Source organism: Ceratosolen solmsi, unplaced genomic scaffold (assembly GCF_000503995.2).
Source record: "Ceratosolen solmsi marchali unplaced genomic scaffold, CerSol_1.0 scaffold45, whole genome shotgun sequence".
Lineage (NCBI taxonomy): Eukaryota > Metazoa > Arthropoda > Insecta > Hymenoptera > Agaonidae > Ceratosolen > Ceratosolen solmsi.
Genome location: NW_011948436.1, coordinates 967,680 through 989,533, shown reverse-complemented (window position 1 = coordinate 989,533; position 21,854 = coordinate 967,680). Strand labels below are relative to the sequence as shown.

General features: G+C 24.0%; 2 protein-coding genes across 2 annotated transcripts; one reads left to right on the top strand and one right to left on the bottom strand.

The window, feature by feature from the left end:
* Nucleotides 1-1,078: 1,078 nt before the first annotated feature.
* On the top strand, nt 1,079-12,899 carry LOC105365137 (alpha-tubulin N-acetyltransferase). The gene is made up of 9 exons (XM_011503232.1): nt 1,079-1,256; nt 3,295-3,444; nt 4,006-4,177; nt 4,501-4,642; nt 4,968-5,085; nt 8,553-8,628; nt 9,068-9,114; nt 9,954-9,966; nt 12,479-12,899. Exons 1-9 carry the CDS (start codon nt 1,153-1,155, stop codon nt 12,863-12,865), a joined length of 1,209 nt encoding a protein of 402 aa, XP_011501534.1. The 5' UTR covers nt 1,079-1,152; the 3' UTR covers nt 12,866-12,899.
* Nucleotides 12,900-14,200: 1,301 nt separating this feature from the next.
* LOC105365055 (importin-4) lies at nt 14,201-20,964 on the bottom strand. The gene is made up of 15 exons (XM_011503134.1): nt 20,871-20,964; nt 20,236-20,322; nt 20,053-20,160; nt 19,825-19,977; nt 19,570-19,755; nt 19,193-19,487; nt 18,559-18,713; nt 17,889-18,492; nt 17,510-17,745; nt 17,223-17,434; nt 16,795-17,135; nt 15,845-16,032; nt 15,101-15,309; nt 14,472-14,779; nt 14,201-14,395 (listed from the first exon to the last, which is right to left on the bottom strand). Exons 1-15 carry the CDS (start codon nt 20,922-20,924, stop codon nt 14,271-14,273), a joined length of 3,261 nt encoding a protein of 1,086 aa, XP_011501436.1. The 5' UTR covers nt 20,925-20,964; the 3' UTR covers nt 14,201-14,270.
* Nucleotides 20,965-21,854: the final 890 nt, after the last annotated feature.

The following is a 21,854-nucleotide window of genomic DNA, read 5'->3' as shown; positions in this document are numbered from 1 at the left end:
TAATATTATATTTGCTTATTTGAAATGTCTCGTAAAATGTATGAACGAATCGTACAAGTATTAATGTGAAAGCGAATAAAAAAAAAAGTACGTTCGACACTTTTATGCAGCAGTTGTTCATTCTATATATCAAATATTGAAATGCCATTGCGGTAGAAATGCAATAATTATCTAAAATTGAAATCATCGTTAAAAAATAGGTATGACTTTCTTCTTCAATTTTCGCACGAGCGAACCTCGTTTACATTATGCACGTACAGGCGAACAATTCTTTACGACGAAAGCGTAGGCGATTTTTGAAGGCCGATAGGCAGCATCCCTCACCTCGCCTCGTTATTACTTATAAATATCATTTATCGCATCTCTTATAATTGGCATGCACAATACGCAATAATCTCGTATAATTTCTTCGAATTACGAAGCAAAGCTCGTACAAGTAACTTTCATCCTTTAATTGTTCGTCTTCTCTTACTTTTTGAGTCAATGCTCATGTGGGCTATGCCGAGCGATTTGACAGTTGAGATTAGTACGCGTGCGGCTGCGTTTACATACGGCGTCGGTAATTGAGCATGGAAGAGAAAGAAAAAAAATTTTATTTAATACTATGTAGAACAATATTTACATTGTGAACGGCGATAATTTTAAAAAGTACTTGCTATAAAAAAAAAAAAAAAAAATGTAGTTTTACTCAAAATCAGAGATATTTAATTTTTCTAACTTTTGAAAATTGAGGTTAAATTAAATTTGCCATTTTATTGTACATTGCGTATTTGTAATAATACAAGCAAGCATTTTACTCGTTTCTTAACTTTCTCTTTCAAATTGCCTCTTTAATGAATGGTCTACAAAGTAAATAAATAATCGAAGGAAAAATTTTGGTCGATAAATTTTATAAAAATAGGATCTTACTACTAACCGGATTTTAAGTTTTCAAATTTTGTAAGTAAAATTAGCCCACCAACATTTCTATTGACTAATTATCTCCTTATCTAGTCCATAAAAATTATCATCAAAATGTTTTATTCAAATAATTTACTCTTAGACTCGACTACATTTATTTTATTACAACTTTTAGAATTGCAAATTCAAATCCAAAAGGAGATCTCGTTGTTTGTAAAATTTCCAATTTTCTGCATTTTTCAATATCAAGAGATGGATTTTCGATTCGATATCAACAGTATTTTGCCAAATAAAATTAACAAAATAACTCATACTCTCATACCTGAGAATTTCAAAGGAAATCGTAGGGAATATAAGTAAGTACATCAATCGCTTATTTTTAATATTAATGTTTTTAGATAGTTGAAGATTACTATGAAGTGGGACTGTAATTAATTTTAAAGGAAACACAAATTACAAAAGTAATTCAAATTTATACTCATAAAATATAAGATCAAGAATTTTTTAATGATAAAAACCATATAGAGAAGAAAAATATTTTTTATATACTTTAATCTCATTATATTACGTAGTACTCATTAAATAACAATTTTCAACTGTAAAATGACATTTTTACTATTAATTTCGAACGTTTCTTGTATATAAGTAAAAATTATTTATTTTTTTCTTGCTACCTAAATGCGCTAGTTTTATTTATGCAATATATTTGTATGCCTTAATTATTTTTATAACATGAAATGAAATTTCTTAGTCGTTGAATTGAAAATAATTGCTATAACTCGTTGAATATTTATATTAAAAGCGTTGAAATTTTTTATATGAAAATTTGTAACATTTTTTGTTAAATTTTTTATTTCAAGTATAATTGTAAATAATTTTATAGACAAACGATGGTATGCAGTTCTGTTTATAATTAAGTTTTATTTAATGAAATTAGGAAAGTATAAAATTAAATATATTGTTATAAAGAAATTTTTTGTTAAAATGCCAGTTTTTTTTATAGTTGTTCATGAAAATTATGAATATTTGGCTTTATTTTAATCATTAAATATAATTACTAGATTTTAAAATATTATTAAATATTATTAAACATTAATAGAATAAATTTATGATAACTGCAACCATGCAATCATGAACACATGCTTTTATACGTATATTCGTGCATGTTGTATGTATTTGCTAAATATTAAATTATTATTTTTCATTATAGATATTAATTAATATGTATTGTTGAATTTTTTAATTAAATCGTGTGCTAGAAAAAAAAAGAAGAAAAAAAATGATGAAACAATGATGTTTGTTCGAGTTCGTTCAGATTATCAAATTGAATTGAATTTCTCCTTCGTTCGCTATAAGTTGCAAAAGTCTACAAAAGCAAACGTTCACTTCTCTTTCGGTTTCCAAATCCGCTGACAAAAATATAAAAATATATAACGTCACCGAATTTTGCATAAATTACTCGCAGTTCCATTCGGTTATTTACTTCCTTTTGTGATTTTCATTCGGAGAACAATAAAAGATAGATCAAATTTTACTAATCCTATTACAATTATTCGATTTACTATAAATATTATCAATCAAAATACATGGCAGTACATTGTCCAATTTGAATATTTTTTCTCACATTCGATTACAAAGTATGATACTTCTAATTTAATAAATCAATCGGGTTCAATAGTAATCGTTATATTAATGTTCTTCAGATACTTCTGATTTGTAATCATTATTATTTTGTTTAGACATAATGTTTCAACTATCGAGCTGTTAAAAATTTTCCAATCCTATATATTTCTTATTCTATTTATTCCCGATCCTATGTATCCCTTAGCCGTAAAAATTATTGATTTTAATTTTTGGTTGAATACTTGATTGCGCTTATAATATTACATCACTTTGTCCATTACTAATTGAGTAAATATATTATCTCCTTCTACTTTGTAAGCATAGCTCTAGTAATCAATGGCCTATATATATACAGTGAAAGTTCGGAGCAAAATTGATCGTCCAGGAAGAACAGAATATTAATTGTTTGTTCTATCGATGTTCTCTTTACCTAAAATAACGCCATCCTAAATGAATTGACCATTAGTTAATTAATATAATATATTCTTTGTTTTAATTTTTATTTTCATCGAAGATAAGCGGAAAATTTATTATTACTCTTATTATAATCATGATTATCATTATTATTATTCATAATATTATTACTTTAAAACTAGCTTATTGAAAGCCACATTGTTGAATAATCCTTTTTAGCAATATGAATTTATAAAAAACCATACAATTGTATTAGTTATTAAAAAGTTCTCACATAGGATAATGTTATTCTTTTTAAATAAATAAAATGAATGGCTTTAAGTAAAATATATATGATTTCAATTTTTATATTTACAGTGACTGTCAGCGATTACTTACTACAATATTGGACGAGATGGGTGAAGCTTCTGCCAAAGCACAAGGCCTCAATAGAACTATTACGAGTGCAGTAAAACTTCGAGATACAGATCATATCATTTATTTAATGGTTGAGGATAAAGGAAATAAGTAATTATAATGTTTTATTCTTACGTATGATTAACAATTACGACCCAACGAAAGTAAGATAATTTTTTTTTAAATCTCCATCCATTTTTTCTTTTTATTCAACCATTGGATTGAAAGAATTTAGTTCTTCAGATTGTTTAGATCGTCCTAAGTCTAATATTTGGTTTACGATGTTAGGACGTTTACTTTAAACTTTTATGTGAAAACGTTGAACTATGAGATTTACGTTACAATCAAGTTCTTATTAAGTTTCTCCTATATTCATACGAGTCGATAAAAATGAATTATAAATATATTGATAATTAAAATTTTAACAAACTTCTTTTATTAAGAAAAAAGTGACGATTTCTATTGAATTATTAACAAACAAAAAAAAAACTTATTTAAATTTATCAATTGGAATATTATTATTTTTATGCTTTGAAATAAATCAATGATAATGGCAGATTTTCATATTAATTTATCGTGACGATATTAATGTATTATCAATTTTATTTAGTTATAAGTAATGATATTCTATCGAGTGTAGCATATGATTGACATAATTTCTTTTATGTACAGTGGTCTCGGTAGTATCGTTGGCCTTTTAAAAACAGGCTCTAAAAGTTTATTTATGTTCGATGAAAATGGTCTTCATTATCAGCTTAAACCACGATGTATTCTAGACTTTTATATTCATGAATCTCGACAACGTATGGGTTTGGGAAATGAACTCTATCAATACATGCTTTCTGTAAGTATTTATTGTTATTATGCGAATACTCACAAATAAATAACATCAATAATTTATAGCTATTGATATATACTCGATTCTTTATCATTAAATACTTATTATTTTATTCTTATCGGTATATTTAATACATTTGAGCGTATTATAAAACTGAATTATAATTTTCCTATTATATTTTCGTTTTTCTATCATAATGCTTTTATTAATATTATTAATAATTATAATACATTTGTCTTACAACGCCTTTCATCAAAGTCGTACAAACAATTCATTATCATATAAAAATACCAATTAACTTTCAATATATATTTGTTAATAAATTACAGGATGAAAATTTGAAACCTATTAAATTGGCAATAGACCGCCCATCGGATAAATTTTTAGCGTTTCTTAAGAAGCATTATGGACTTACATCAATAATACCACAAAATAATAAATTTGTTGTGTTTAAAGGTTTCTTCGACGATGGTAAGTTTTTTTGTAATATAAAAATTATTTCATATTTAACTGCGAATTAAAAATTTAAATTGCAAACTTATAAGGTTATATATAAGCCAATCTAAATTAATTTATTATATTTGCAGCTAATGTATCTTAGATATTATTTATCAAAAATTATTTAGGTATTTTAATTAGTAATTTGAGTTTTAATCAGTTTAATATTACTTGATTTGATTAATATTGTAAATGAAATGATAATTAAAATTTTTACTATTTATAATAACAACATAAATATTTTTTTTCACTAAGCGAAGTAATAAGAATTTCTTTCAAATAATTTTATTGTTAACAGAATTTGAGGATCCGAAAAAAGCCGGTAAATATACATGTTTGGCATCACTCAATAAGCAATCTACCGAATATAATATACACTCAAATAATTTTGTGGATGTTCATTCATCGAAGCCGAGGTAAATTATTTGTAATGTTTTTAATTTCAGCACAACTTAATTTTCATTCGCTAATTTACTGATTATGTTTGAATATAAATAAACATTCAAATTGACTTATAACTGTTTTGTAAAATTAAAAAAATTTATAAATATTAGGCTCAAGTTTTTATAACCATAAATTGATAAATTTCTTGTTGAGTTATTTGCTTCTTATTATTATTTATACTATTATATTTCTCTATTATAGTTTCTTTAAGTTATCCATGATTAGATTATGTATTTAAGATACATTATAAAATATTTAAAATAAAACATTTGCCGATATTTTTAGATATTTAACAAATATAAATTCTATTGTAAAATTATAAAATTATTAACTATATTTGATTTTATTTCATAGTATGTCCCATGTCACAGTATGTCCATTCCGACATTATGTAGTAATATTAATTTGGTTAATTTTTGTATAATTGATGTACTTGAAAAGCATATTATTAAATAACGATTATTCATTATAATATATTACAATAGAGTGTATTATACGTTAAAATAATAATGCATAATAAATGCAATTAAATGATTTAATTGTTACAAGCATTACACAGAATATTTCAAATTTATACAAAATATTCAAAATGTTTACTTAAACTCTTAAATTGTAATAAATTTATCACATATCATAATTTATAAATTAACCGATTCATACATTTAAAATAAAAATCTGTTTTATTAATATTTACCATACATAATATTTTATTACCAATTCTTATCTAAATTTTATTTAAACAATGAAAATTCTATATTTCTAGATTAGGCTAACTTTAATTAATTTATACAAAATAAATTATGATATCATAATTTAATTGCATGATTTCTTTTATAAAACAATTTAAGTACTTCTATCATTGTATAAATATAATTTTTCAATGAAACATAAGTAATTGCTTTTTTGAAAAAAAATACGGTTTTTAATGTAACAATTCAACACGTAAAATTTTAAATAAAATTTGTATTCTTTATGTATATTAAACTTTTTTATTATGTTAAACTTCTTTCTCATTTTTATATATGCAGATTATATTCTTGGTACATTTTTCTATAAAATGTATTAAATTACAAATAATTTAATTTATTATATTCAGATAATTATCATTCAACATACATATCTATGTTCTATACTTCTTAGTTCATGAAATTTATATTAAATTTAAAAAATGAATTTTAATATTTTTAAAAGCAATATAAATACACAATATATATAATATTTGTGTCATATATTTTTATCATTTTAAAGTCTTATTAATAGTATTGATTAAAGAATGATATTACATTACTTATCTGTTAAACATTTTCTTACAGAAATTGTGACTGTTGCTTGATAGATCGTATATTAATAAATTTATTACTATTAATATATTTACAGATTGAATTGCTATATAAAAATGAAATAGATGAAAACAGATGAAAAGAAATTTCTTTCTAATGCTGATATCTTCTTCAAAATATTAAAATACGATATAAATAAAATCAAAATATTCCGATATAAATAAATTTATAAAACATTTTAGGAAAAATTATTCTGATATATTTTTCTGATTTCACACAAATATGTGCATATAATATGCTTCATTAATGGCGCCGATAATACATTTTTTCATTGGAATATTATTTATATTAACTTATTTTTTTTTCATTTATACTTTAATCTATATAAAATAAAACAAAAAATTTAATATTATATCCATACTACGATATATAAAACCGATTTCACTTGAAAACTTATTTTTATTAATAAAACCGATTAAAATATTTTAATAAATATATTAATTATTTTTATAATTTCTTATTCACTTTTAATAATAATTTATATATCTATATTGAGTTCTGATACTATACCATATATTTAATATAATATAATATAAATGTATTGGTAAATTATTTATTTTATACACATTTAATTTATTTAATAAATATATATTCTTAATATGCTAATATAAATATATTCAGTTTAAAAGTAAGTAAATTAATTTTGTAAATATGCGTATATATGTTGTTTACATTCACTTGTTAAGTTTACTTATTAAGTTAAACGAATTTATTCGAATAATTTTTTTGTCTTTTTAAAACTCTTTTTTTTTTTAACACAACTGACATAATATTCTTATTATTTATATAAAAATTATTATAATCATATTTTAATTTTACTATAGCTCGTATATCTTTTGCGGATTAACGACCAAATTTAGCAAATCAAAATTTCTATAAAATTATCTGCCATGTTTTTGATATATTCCCCATATTTATTTAATTCAGCTTTTAAGTTGTCAATATTATACTTATGTGCATTTAATTTGAAATAATTTTCATTGATAATGTATGAGTCGTTGATCGAAGAAATATTAAAAAAAATTACTATATACTGAATAAAATATCTTAATTATGATTCATAGAATATAAATAGTTTGAATGTACAAATGGAATCATACTTAGCCATTCTTAGATCGTGGCAATTATTATTATACATTTATTTGGATAATAAATATAAATTTATAAATAAACTTTTTATATGATATCACTTAATAAAAGTCTATTAGTGTTATGCAAATGATATATTCCCTATTTTTATATATTATAGAAATATATATCTTATTTTCTTATTATACTATAAATTTCATTGATGTTGATATTGGTTTTAACTAATCAGTAATTAAATAAATTTTTTCTAATAATGCTTTGATAATTAACTTAAGAAATAATAATTTATGTTATTATTAAATTATGTTTTTCAAATTTTGCTAATAACTATTCGAAAACGAAGATGCTTATTTACTTCAAAAATTTCCGATATTAATTTTTACATATTATTTGCAGTTAATTTAAATAGGGATAAAGCAGCGATATATTAATTAAAAGTATTTTTGACTGAAATTTACATTTACGAAAAAATATGTGATGAGTTTTTTAATAAACAATATGTATAATGTAATGATAATAAATATTAAATATTGCAAATTAACATAAACAAAAGTTTGTGTGTATAAAATAGACCATTCATAAAATGAATATTTCTTTTTGACACTTTAGAATGATACAAATTGTTGCTAATTTTACTTAGCCTATAATTCATAATTGATTACATTAGCTTTAATTATTATTTTTCGTATATTTAGTTTTTTTTTTCTAAAATTAATATAGTGAAATTATTAAATATTTCAGAAGATTGCTTTCCCATTTGCACATTTATAATGTAGCATTTGAACATATATTATGAAATTATTATAAAGAATAAAATTTATGTAAGGATTATGAATTTAATCAGTTTAGCTATTTATAACATATTATTGAATAGTTAATAAGGTAGATTTAATGTTTATTTAATTTCAATTATTTCTGTCACTAGTAAATTTCTATATATTATTAATAGCATTTGTAATTAATTTTTATTAATAAATTTCTAATTTTTGTTAATGATAATAAAAAATTAGTATTAATGGAACGCCAATAACACGAAGTGCATATGGCCGATATGCCGCATCCCGTCCACCCTGTTCCATGGCGAATGTAAGTAATAATGAATTTATAAAATTTTTTTATTTACAGTACAATGAATACATACAAAACTTACGATATAATAAGAATATATATATATATATATATATATATATATATATATTATAATATAAACGATGCTATATTTATTTATATAGAAACTTTAATGGTATATTTATCTATGCTCGGTATACATTATAATTAATGAAAATGTATTTGTAACTTAACAAAATTAACTTAACAAAATAATTTGATAATAATTGAAGTATTTTGTCGATTTTATATTAAAGGTGAAAATTTAAATATGCAAATGTATGTTTAATGTATAATTTTACATTACGTCATAAATGCCATTCAATATTAAAATATATTGGTATTCATTTGCGGATTTGTAAAATGGTATTCGACTTATGGTCATTAATGTATTCAAGTCAAATTTATTTTTCTCTAGATCATACACAATACCGCAGCAAACGAACAATCTACAGAGCCAATGAGGTATGTAACGTAAATATAATTTTTATAATAGAATATAATAATTAAATTTTTTGTAAGTTTCCAATGTTATTATTGAAAATTATGAGAACCAACACTTTTTAAACATTTGATTAACAATGATTATTCTAAATAATTGTTAAAAAAACGATTATAGGATATAATGTAAAATATGTTATTATAATCAATATGAATTCAATAAATGAATATTATAATTATATTTTACATTTCACTTATGCAAGAATTCTTTTGATCTAGAATTTTCTTATAAACTAGTTTTTAAAGTACGCTGTTATGGTGTTTAAAGTATACAATAAAATAAAATTATAACGGAAAGAAAAATTTAAAAGTTATTAATCTAAATAGGCAAAACACGAAAAAATTACGGGTAAATATAATCAATATATTTACAAATAAATTTACAAAAAAATCCAAAAATAAATATATAAATAGTATAATTACATATTCCAGTATTTATTAAAATTTATATTTTAAAGTTGGTAATGATTTCTATAAAAACAGCATATATCTATTTATAAATTTAGATTATTTAAAATGTATATAAAAAATTGACTTCATTCGTCGCGAATAAGTGATGTTTGGTAAATATTTTTTTTTTTTTACCTACAAAATTATACAAAAATATTTAACTTATACTAATTATCGAATTTTACTAATTTTTAGTTTTACTTTTTTTTTTTTTTTTTTTTTTTTAAACAAATGCTATAACAAATATGATCATAACACATAACAACATAATACATAGATATTTTTGTTTTATTAGATATTAGTTTTGATTTCTTGTTTTCATTTTATTTATTCTTAAATTTTTTATTTTTTAGGTATAATAAAATGTGAGGCATCTACTTATAAAAAAAATTTTATTTAAAGAAAATTATGATGACAACTTAGTTTCGATTAATTAAGCATTATATATATATATATATTTTTTATTTCAACAAATATAAAAGTCTTAGACATAAATACACACATCTAGTTGACGGTGACGGTGAAGCTTTAGTTTATTTTATTTCTACATGCAATGTGAATATTTACCATGTTTTTTTTTTTATAAACATGTATATTTACCAAGTCAATCTAACTGCCTTAATATAATGTAAGGATTTTATTTGTCGATAATTGTTGAGGATTGTTATTGTAATGCTTATATCAAATATACGTACTGTGATTTTTATTATTTACATTTTTATGGAATAAATCAATATTATTTGTATAAATTCGTTTACAAAGTACGGTAAGAACTAATTCTATAATAACAAAATTTCCTCTACAAAATTTAAAAATATTGTACTTAAATTGTTGTAAAGAAAATTAATTAGATGAAAAGCAATGCACTTACGTACTAATAATATTAAATATAAGATTCGATGACTTATTGTGTAAGCAATGGAAAGAAAATTATAAAAATTTTATGATAACTGTTGATAATTATTTTGAATTTTATTAAAGTTAACTACTATATGAATAAAATTATAAATTTTTATCGTACAAAATTAATTATTTAATAAAAATTTTCTCGGTTTTAAACAGCCATAAAAATGTTACTTCCATAAAAATGTATCCATTTTTTGTATAATCATGACGATAGAAAATTATTAAAATTATTTATTTATTTGATTTTATTTATCAATGTATTTTACATGTACAATAGCTATAAATTTTGTTGAAATACATTATTGTAATTTTTTTTTCTGATTTATTTATCACATTTTATACCTAAATGTTTATTTGTTCAACCATCTTTGTTCATCTAAGACAAATTTAATTTTTTTCAGGTCTTATGATTTATTATTCAAGGTAAACGCTTTTATTTATTTCTAATTTTTTATTTTACTACACTACGTTACTACATTACATTGTCGAATTTGTAATTTAGACGCGAAATTTGTTGACTATTACGATAACTGAAACAAGCCATTAATATAGTGTAAAAAGGTGTTACAAAATGATGGATTAGATCGATTGAATTTTACTTTTTAATTTTTACTTAAGGTTGATATAGATTCCCTCACGGTAATCCTATATTCTTTATAGTTACTAAGATTTTTCTTTTATCTCAACCTATTAAATGTAACGCAAAAATTTATTTCCTTCTGTTTTTTTAGGTCTTCTAATTTATATATAGACATTAGATTTTGTTAATTTGATTATCTCAATGGAGATACAATTAGATTCTTAATATAAATATATAGGACTCCATGTTCTAATTTTCAAATTTTCGTATTTATATAAATTCAATAAGGTTTTTATGTTATTTATGTTATTTATGTCTAAATATAATAGTAAAAGACATTTTAAATTTAAATGTTAAATTGTCAATTATTTATATTAAATTTTAAATTGTCAATACATTTAAAAATGCAAATATATTATATTTTACTTATATTAATGCACATTGTAACTAATATTAATCAAAAAATTTTTTATTATTATATTATTATTATTATTATTATTATTATTATTAAAGTGAGTCAGTATTATTTAAGGAATAATCGAATATGATTAAAAATAGCGATGAATCTTTTCTCTGTAGCCAAAAAAATAATGCGAACGTATTTGAAGTCATAGAGAATTGCATAAAAAAATTTATCTTTGATGTGTGTTGTAATTGATGATTTCCTTAGTTACTTTGTATCAATGTTTTTCACTTCTATATACCATTTATCTTTAAAGTGATCCCATAACTTAACTTTTATGGATTCGATGTTTCGTACTCTTGTAAATAAATACATACGAAGTTCTAGATATCGTGATCTATGTTTTATATTTTATTTTAATCCATATCAGTAGAATGTCTTGCAATTAAATTGATTTTAACTATTCTTCAGGTTTATTTATTTATTTTTAGTGAATACTTCCATCGTCTTATGGTAATTCTGAATAATTTGTAAGATTTCGAAATTATTAAGAATTTTCATGGTTTTTCGTAAAATTAATCTTACTTAATGATCATTGCAAAACGTCTGTAGTAAGAATTGATGCTCTTTTTCTCGGATTTTGGAACTTGAAATTGATGTTATAATTTATAAAACTAATTATTGATTTTTTTTGTATTAACTTGAGGATTAAATAAAATAATACGTAATTATTATAGGATAAGCATCAGTTAAATCATATTTTTCTACCAAACAGGCTAAAAGGTTACTTATCGTCGAAATATTTAAAGACAATTAATTTATTTTCAATTGTAACAATACTATAAAATCTCAACATAAAAAAAATGAAGTATTCCATTATTTATTTGGTGTATCATAAATTTTTAAATAATCAACAAGTGTTCAATTACGGATTTAAATTTAATATGTAGACATAATATTAAGCCGTTAAATTATTATTTTAAATTTATTATAGACCATCGGCTACAGAAATAAAAATGGAGTTATTCGAACGTCCAGACAGTCTAAATCTTTATGCTAAAGAAGACGAGAAGCAAATAGTTGACAACGATATCAGAGGCATTAATAGTGGTAGTATAGTAAACGAACAAATGGCACCAATAGAACAACTTTCGTTGAAAGATTTTCAGAATACAACTTCACAGGTTATCGACAAACCGGATTTATTACATGATGAAATTTCAGGAAATACTATATCAAACGATAAGTATTTGCAAAGTGAAATAACGAATCAAAATAAATCTGCATCGCCATCGTGCTCTCAAGAAATTATTGAAAATCAACAGCCGTCAACTGGCCATCTTGATCTTAAATTTTATCATTCCCCCTTATGGTAACTAAATATTTAAATATAGTCGTCACTTTTAACGGTTTTTCCACTCGACACAGCTTAAATGTTATAAATGTTTAATATTTTTATGTAAACGTGTGAAAATTAATAATTAAGCTAATGTAAAATTACAATTATAAATCATATAAGCAAGTATTATCATTATCAGCTCGTATTTGTGTATTTTCAAGATAAAATTTAATGAACATACGAGAAATATTTCTCGATTATAAAATTTAATTTTTAAGGAACTTTGATTGCAAAAATTTATCTTCTTATGTATAATAATAATTTGGAACATGTTATGAAAATATTAACTATTACATTAATGTTTACTATTATTATTTACAAAGTAGTTGCGAACAATCTAGTGTTTACAATTTTACCAAGTCCAACTCAAGTTTTTCAATATAAAGTAAAATCATACTCAACGTACATTCCAAATATATTTTATACACAACATACAACATATTCGAAATTATCAATAAAAAGAAAATACAACTGCACGATATCTTATTAAGATCGAGAAAATAATAGTAGACAAATGATATTTATTATATTATTACTAATATTAAGAATATAAATAATCTACAAAAATAAGTCCCAATTCTTTTAATTAAAAAAAATTTTTTTTTTTTAATTATTACAATGTGGTTTTCTATTTTCAAAAAAAAAAAAATTACTCTAAAAACTTTAACGTTGAAGCAAGATGTTATTATCAATAGTAATATAAATCAACACTGAAATAAAAATATATAAAATATAATCTCAAAAATTTATTTATTATTTGAATCACATTTTTATACTTATTTTATTATTTTTTCCTATTTACATTACAAAAGTTTCAGTGAAATTTAAATATTATTCTTAATTATTATTTATGATTGGTAGAATTATTATAGAAATACACTAAATAAATGATCAAAGTATTCATATTTTTTCAAATAATAAAATGTTAAAAAATATATACATCTATTATATTAAATTAAAACAAATCATTATATTAAAAATGTTTAATTTTATTTCAAAATTAATTAATATTTAACGGATTTTTCTGAATTATTAGCATATTAAAAAGTAGAAATACATATTTAAATTTTACTAATAAAAAAATCATCTATTCAAAGTTTAGTAAAATAATTTAGAATATTTTTTAAAGAGTTTTATTTAATTTTTACATTTATATTTTTATATTTAAACTTTGCTTAATATTTCATGATTTTTTGTTAATCTTATTAAAATAATTTAAATATTAAACGGCATTATAATAAAAATATTTACATCGAGGGATATCAAAAAATAAAATTCAAAACTCTTAGCAAAACATGTAATTAATTTTTATTTCTTACATCGTAATAATATACTTGAACAATTCATTTTTTGCTATAAAAGTTCGTTAAAACTAATCATATTTACATAAATATACGTTGTACATGTGTACAGCTTTCTGCTGAAAGTTGTCCATAAAATGAATTCCATTCATTTGGAAAATCCATTTGAACCAGTCGTATGAATACAGCAATGACTTGCTTCGTTTCTGAAAGAATTAAATGCCGATTAAAAATATTAGCTCATTCAAAAGCTCAGGAAAATAAAATGAAATGCCATTTTACCATCATCTATATTTGTATTCTCAAATACATCAAGAGAAATTTTAAGAAGTCTATTTATATGCGGTTTCAATATTGTATTCCCATTTCTATATAATACAAGAACCGACTTAAAAACAGTCTTGTTCTCTTCCAAATCGTCTTTTAATGGCAGATGGTTAACGAATACAGGAAAAACTTGTTCTAGTGGTATTATTGTATGATTAGTAATTATAAGCCGAGCTATAGCACCAATAATATTATCTCGCGCTCCACCATGTGCTTCTTTAGCTATCGCAGTGGAGAGAACTTGAAGTATTTGAAGATAATGCCTTTATTAATACAATGTTAGGAAAAATATTTTTTTTATTAAAATATGTTATGTCACTGAAAAATAATGGTAATTAAAAAGAAAAAAAAAATATGTTGTTTTTTAAGCATCACAATATTTAGTTAATACAAATTGATGGTATTTCATAGAATTTTCAATGAAATCTAATTACTGTTAAAATTTAGAAAAAACGATTATCGTTTCTCTTAAACTAAAATGATTTTTTTGTATTTTATATTTTGCACTGATATAAGTTTGTTCGCGATTATACGTAAAAAATAATAAAAACTTTAATTGTAGTTTAAAATAAGACAAAGGATACGGATATACAGTTTCTTTTCCATAAAATGCTAATTCACCAAGTCCAAAAATGGCATTGCTGCGAACTTCATTGCAAGTATCGTTTGTAAATTTAACAAAAATTGGAAATAATTCAGTTACAAAAGCTGATACTTGTTGCTTTAATGCTGGAAGGCACTCTAAAATTGTACCAATACTAAACGATCTCTGAGCTTCAGAAAAATTGTTTCTCTATAACATATAAAAATCATTATTTTCAATTGTCAATACAATATTAAATGTACATGCATAAATTTTCATGAAAAATTCTTTTATATTTCAGTTAAATGCTATTTTACAGTCTTATTATTAATAAATAAATATTATTTTAAGTCACTTTCAATATTAATCTTATGGTTTTGTGTTGCATACATAAATGAAATTAAGTCTAATCCAACAGATGGTGAGCTTTCACTTTACTATCCGCATGTCATAAAAATGTGATATACATAGTATTTTCAATTAAAACCTGTTGCTCCGTACATTTATATATACAAAATTACAAAAAAGCTTAGATTATACTATCGCTATAAATTATACATACACATAGATTTATAACGATTTATATAAAGCGCGCGCGCAATCTCATTCAGAATTAGTATAATCTTAGCTTTTAATTTGATTGCAATATTTAGAAAATATTGAGAAAACTTAATTTCAAAACGTTAAAAATTCAAAATTCAAAATTCAAAATAAATTCAAAATAAAATATAAAAGAAGCTAATACCAATCGTTTAATGAGTATTGGAAATATCGTTTGCAGGTATAAAGCAAAATCTTCAGAAGAAATAACTTTTCCTAAATTCGTCAACAACTGACCAGCACACTCAAATAATAACTCGTCATGTTCAGCTTCACCCTCATCTCCATCTCCTTCAGTTCCTAATCCATCGGGATCTTGACATTCTGTGCGTCCTATAAATAATTCATATTTATTAATTGTTTAGTCATTTAATAGAACCAAATCTCGAAACATTTTATTTTATTTTTCCTTTAAATATACTAATAATGTAAAATGTAATTTAAAATTCTGTTCAAATGTAAATTCAAATATTATAGTAATTGAATAACTTTATTTTGAATAAAAAAAAAAATACTATTTCATATAATATTTTACAAAGTTTTAAAAGTTTAATTTTGCCGAAAAATTACATTTCTAATTTTGTTATAGTACACGTATTTTTAAAGCTAAATTTTCATTAAATATATCTTTATAATAAATATATTTGAGCATTGCATTACTAATAACACGTTTTTTACATTTAAAGATTATTGCATGTAATGGTGGTTGCTTTATCGAATGTATTTTATTGACTTTCAATCGAAGGGCTTATAATTTAAATAATACAGTCATGCATTCAAAGTAATGTAAATTTCTTTTTCAAATTTATATTAAGACGAATATGGTACAAATATGATATTCGTTGTACTAGGAATAATTAAATTATAAGAAATAAATTAAAAATCAAATCGATTTTAAAACTATTAATTGAAATTCTGTTACTTTTTTCTTTAAATTTCAATGTAACACAGTTCGAGATTATATAAAATTAGTTAAATTAATGACTTATTTATATACTCATTAGATACTTAATGAAAATACGAAAACACGAGAACATTATATTTGTTAATACAAGCAATATACGTTAATATAGGCAAACCATATGTGTTTCACACCTAGCATGACGTCAGTAATACAGTTCATTATAGCTTCCTTATGACCGGTACCAACGAGCATGTTAGACTTCAACTGTTCAAGTAATTCAGAACATGCATCTAATGCTTGCATAACTACACTCCTTTCCTCATCAAGTCGTATTAATTCAGATAGCTTAGGCATGAACACTGTAAGAGCTTTTTGAGTGGCTTGTTTACCCTCGTGTGTTTCTATTTTTGAAAAGTTAATACAAAATTGCATCAATGCATCCACAGTTGCTTTTCTGATATCCTCTAGTGGATAATTGATAAGTTTAAAGACTTCTTCAAAGGATCTTTCTAAATATGGTATGAATGCTTCTCTGCAAAAAACAAATTCTATTAGGTATCGAAAAGACTTTATAATTAATTACATTCCACACGTAATCATAAGAAAAGGCGTAATTTACTTAGTATGTTCAGCAATTTCTCTTAAAGCTAATATAGCTTCTTCTTTCTCTTCGACATAGGCATTCTCTACACTGTAACCAGCAAAGTCTTCATCATTATCGTCATCCTCATCTTCATTATCAGTATTTTCAATATCCTCTTCGTCATTTTCACTGTCGCTCAAATCTTCATAAACTAAATAGTCTGAGTTTTCATCATCTTTGAAACGTGTCTAAGAGAATTTTATATATTTAAATTACTTTTTCTCATCAAATGAAAAAGTTTTGAACAACAACAAAATAATTACCACAATTCCTTCAGAACTTTGGATACTCGTAATCATGTATTCTACAATAATTGGTAGAACAAGAGACATTTCTTTTTTTATTACAAGACTAATAGATGCTAGGAGGCCATAAACAGATTTCTTCAAATCAGGATCATCCGTATCTTCTAATAAACTCATTCCTATTTCAAGAGATTTCATAGCTAAAGGAGCAAAATTTTCTTCTCCTATAGTTCTTGCCAAAACACCCAGAGTATCTACAATATTTATAAAACAAAATATAAAAGGCTTACAGCAATAGGGGAATGAAATTTTCATCTAATATTAGGTTTATATGTATTATATATATATATATATATATATATATATATATATATACTTATATGAAATTTTACCTTACCTACTGCCTGTATCAACAAACACATATTTTCAATGGTTTGCTTTTCTACTATTAAATATCGTAGAAGTATATCAACAATTTGTTTAAAATATGGAAGCATATGCTCTTTGCTTGCATTTGCTGCAGCACCAATTGCACTCAATGTAAGCTCGCATATATGTACTGGGCTATTATTGTCTAAAAGTATATCAAACAGTATTATCATAAGTGTAGGTAAATAAGGCAACAGTCCTTCGTTCAGATTTTCTGCAAAAATTTCAAGAGCATAGAACATTCTGTCGACAGAGGCCAAGTCTATTTTTTCTAGTCGAATCTGAGCAGATATTTGGCTCAAATATTGGAAAAGAATGGGAAGTAGTTCGTCCGCATAACGACTTATTTCTGGTTGTAAATGTTCTGAAAACTGACCGAGGGCAAAGAGGGCTGCGTTTCTAACAACGGGTGCTGAATTGGTAATGCCTTCGCAGATGCATTTTAAAAAAGTTTCAAGATATTTATTTCGAATATATTCAGAACAGCCTTCTGCTAGAACAGCCATCGATAAATACGATGCTTTCTTGGCACATACATTAGTATCTTCGAGACCAAGTTGAATGTGTTTTAACTAAAAAATTTTTAAGTAAATATTACTGCTACTTTAATAATTCTGTACGATCGAATCTATACGTACCAAATGTGGAAGCAACTTTTCCGGAGGCAAATGCAATGCTAATAAATCAAGTGTTTGGGTGGCACTAGTAATGGGTGAATTATCGTTCTTTCCAGTAAAGTAAATTTCTTGATTTTCATCGTCTGGTTGTGTACACATTTGCGTGAATAGCATATCTATACGACAGAGAGATGAAAATGAAAGATTTTTATATGTATCTGATATAGATAGGGTAGAATTTATATTTTATTAGAATAGATTAAAAGATAAAAATTTGAAATTAAAACATATGCAACGATGAATGTATTTAATTTTTATATAGCAAAATAAATATAAAAAAATTATGTATTTAAATTTCACTCGTTTTCTATAAATAAAAGCTTTACATATTTTAATAACTATTGAAAATATTTAATACTTAGGCTCTTCGAATTTATCAAATTTATTTTAAATTTTCAAAGTATAATTTCATTCGCACTACACACTAAATACGGATAACCATATATTTTAATCTTAAAATTCTTAAACAAAAGAGAATAAGGAAGAAAAAAGAGAAAAACGATCAGTGAAAATATAGTTTTTCAAAAATAGATAATTTCATAAATTAAACATTGTCTTTAATGTAAAAATACAATAATAGTAAGTTACTATTTACCTATTATTGGTTCAACCAGCTTATGTTTCACAATAGCTTTCTTTTTAATTTTAGCAAGCCAACCTATAAATGAAACTGCTTTGATCTTAAGATCGTCGTGTAATGATTTACTATTAGCAATAAAAAGGCACATTTCGATCAAACTTTTAATGTGCGGCGAAATAACCGTTGGAGCGCATTCACATAATTCATCCAATAATTCAAAACCTTTTATTGCTTTTCTTTCATTTACAAGGGTTAATGCTTGAATTATTTGCATTATTCGAGGTATCATGTGATGATAAGCATTCACTATCTATAGGCAAAAACAAATTATACACTATTATAATGTCCACATTTATAAGCGGTAAAAAATAATTATTAGATATTATACTTGCAATCTGATTTCCTCCTATAAGTGGAACGAGATTTAACATTGTGTCTAAAATATAACACGATACTGGATTTGCTAATTCGGTAAATGTATTTAATGTATTATTTAATAATTCCATGACCGTTTGAACATGATGTAAGTACGTATTTGGTGCTATTTCTGTCATTATTGATAAAGTATACATTCCCAGCTATAATCATATATTCATTACTAGTATTAGATAAACAATTTCAACGATAAATTGAAACATTTTTCTTACCTCCTGATTTGTCGGGTTCCCGCTTGTTATTAATTGCCGTATATATTGCAAACACTCTGGCCATCCATTCTGCGGTAATTCGTGTTTTATTATAACTCCAATAAGTTGTGCGATTGCATTCTTGACCGATTTTTCTGTTTCTTGCACAAGAGCCTAGCCACAAAATATAAAATACATACTTTACTATATTTCTTAAATAATTGCAATGGACTAAATTCTTTTAATTACCTGTAAAAGAACGGCTTTGAATTCTGATCTTATTTCTTGGGATAATTGTGACCAGCATTTTATCTTGTTATAACGTTTTCTCAACAACAAGGCTGCATATTGTCTAACCTGACAGTGCAAATAACAATATTGTCACGCCATGGCTATCAGAGAAATAAACGATTAAATGTTGATTCGTATTACCTGTACAGTTTTTGAATTGACGATCAATTGATAAAGCAGCTGTGTACTTTGTGGATTTTTAAATGCTTCTTTGAGCTGAGCAGTAGCCTAGACAGAGTTTTAAAAAATTCATAAATGAGATAATACATTCCACATTATAATACAAAGTTTTTCATAATTTTAGTCGTACCTAGTTCAATAATGATAAATATTGGCCCAATAAACTTATAATAATTTATTCGAGTTCTCTTAAACAGTTATCTTAACGATACAAATTTATAGTAAATCCAACGCAGATACTATAAAATTCTTAAATTATGCTAGAGAAACTAAGCTTGGTTAACTAAGCTTCGATTAAATGTTATAAACATTAATAAATAAATTTCATAAACATAATCGTTTACTTGGTGTCATGCCAATTAATCATTTGAAACATCAAAGGTGATAATTAATTGTTAATAAATTAAAACATATGTCAGTAAAACAATGCACCATTATAAGGTACACACGGTGCTTTTAAATTAAGAATATAATTACGCGGTACTTAATATTATATCCGAAATCAATTATTTCGTACTTATTTACATAGCTTAAAGTACATATAAAAACACGTGTTTTTACAAGAACGCTCGAGCGTACATTGCAATTCAACTAACCTGATGAATAACTGCTGTATCAGTAACCAATAAATTCAATATTATTTCTTCCATTTTTTTAAAACTTTTACATTCAAAACAATAACGCTGTCACTAGTAATTAAGTATATTAAGTGTGCGTAATATTGCTTAAAACTGAAACGGTGCACGATCTCTCTGACAAAGTTGAACCGAAAACCCAACCGGCTAATTTAGAAGTAACCAACTGTTTACGTAGAGCAGAAGAGTTGAAACTAAAACCTGACATAAGGACACAAATTATAGTCCGAGACGAGGTAATAGACAATCAAACAAAAGTGTTTGGAAAATTGAGGCAAATTTATAAAAGGTTATAACCACGTTCTCGCGTGCTTTAAACGAAGTGAAATAGCTAAGTTAAGCGAGTAAGTAAGTTTGTGCATACACAAGACAAGACGAATAGTGAATGGTAGAACATCGGGGGATGGGAAAAGATGGAAGTGTACTTATACTCTGTGGTGTAAGTGATGCAATCGTCACCTGCGCTCGAAGCGATAAAAGTCTCGTTTTATTGGCAGTCGTTGACGCGCCGAATATAAGTGAATAATCGAATGCGACAAGAGAACTGTCGTAACAACAATGAAGCAAGTGATGGAACAAGACGCAGTGCGTGACAAAATATATTAATTTTTCAATTCGCGTGTTGTACGATACGCGGATAAATAAAGTGCCGAATGGCAAAATTACGCGTAATAGGTAATTGAATAAAGCTTATTATATGTTGAGTATAATGTTAAAGGAATAAGATATTTACCAACGAGACACGCTTCATTTTTACTTGCGCAATCATTAAACGTAAAATAATACATAATATAATGTGTGAGTAATAATGATAATGATAACAATAATAAGAATAATGATGATAATAATAATAATAATAATAATAACAATAATAATAACAATAACAATAACAATAGTAATAATAATAATAATAATAATAATAATAATAATAATAATAATAATAAT

What these genes read in the sequence shown, in the direction of transcription:
- LOC105365137 (XM_011503232.1), top strand. Translation starts at nt 1,153, where the DNA reads ATGGATTTTCGATTCGATATCAACAGTATTTTGCCAAATAAAATTAAC. An exon ending in GGAAATCGTAGGGAATATAA is followed by an intron (nt 1,257 to 3,294) that starts GTAAGTACATCA and finishes TTATATTTACAG; the next exon opens with TGACTGTCAGCGATTACTTA. An exon ending in GTTGAGGATAAAGGAAATAA is followed by an intron (nt 3,445 to 4,005) that starts GTAATTATAATG and finishes TTTTATGTACAG; the next exon opens with TGGTCTCGGTAGTATCGTTG.
- LOC105365055 (XM_011503134.1), bottom strand. Translation starts at nt 20,924, where the DNA reads ATGGAAGAAATAATATTGAATTTATTGGTTACTGATACAGCAGTTATT. An exon ending in TTATAGGAGGAAATCAGATT is followed by an intron (nt 19,488 to 19,569) that starts GCAAGTATAATA and finishes TTTTGCCTATAG; the next exon opens with ATAGTGAATGCTTATCATCA. An exon ending in AAAAGTTGCTTCCACATTTG is followed by an intron (nt 18,493 to 18,558) that starts GTACGTATAGAT and finishes AAAATTTTTTAG; the next exon opens with TTAAAACACATTCAACTTGG.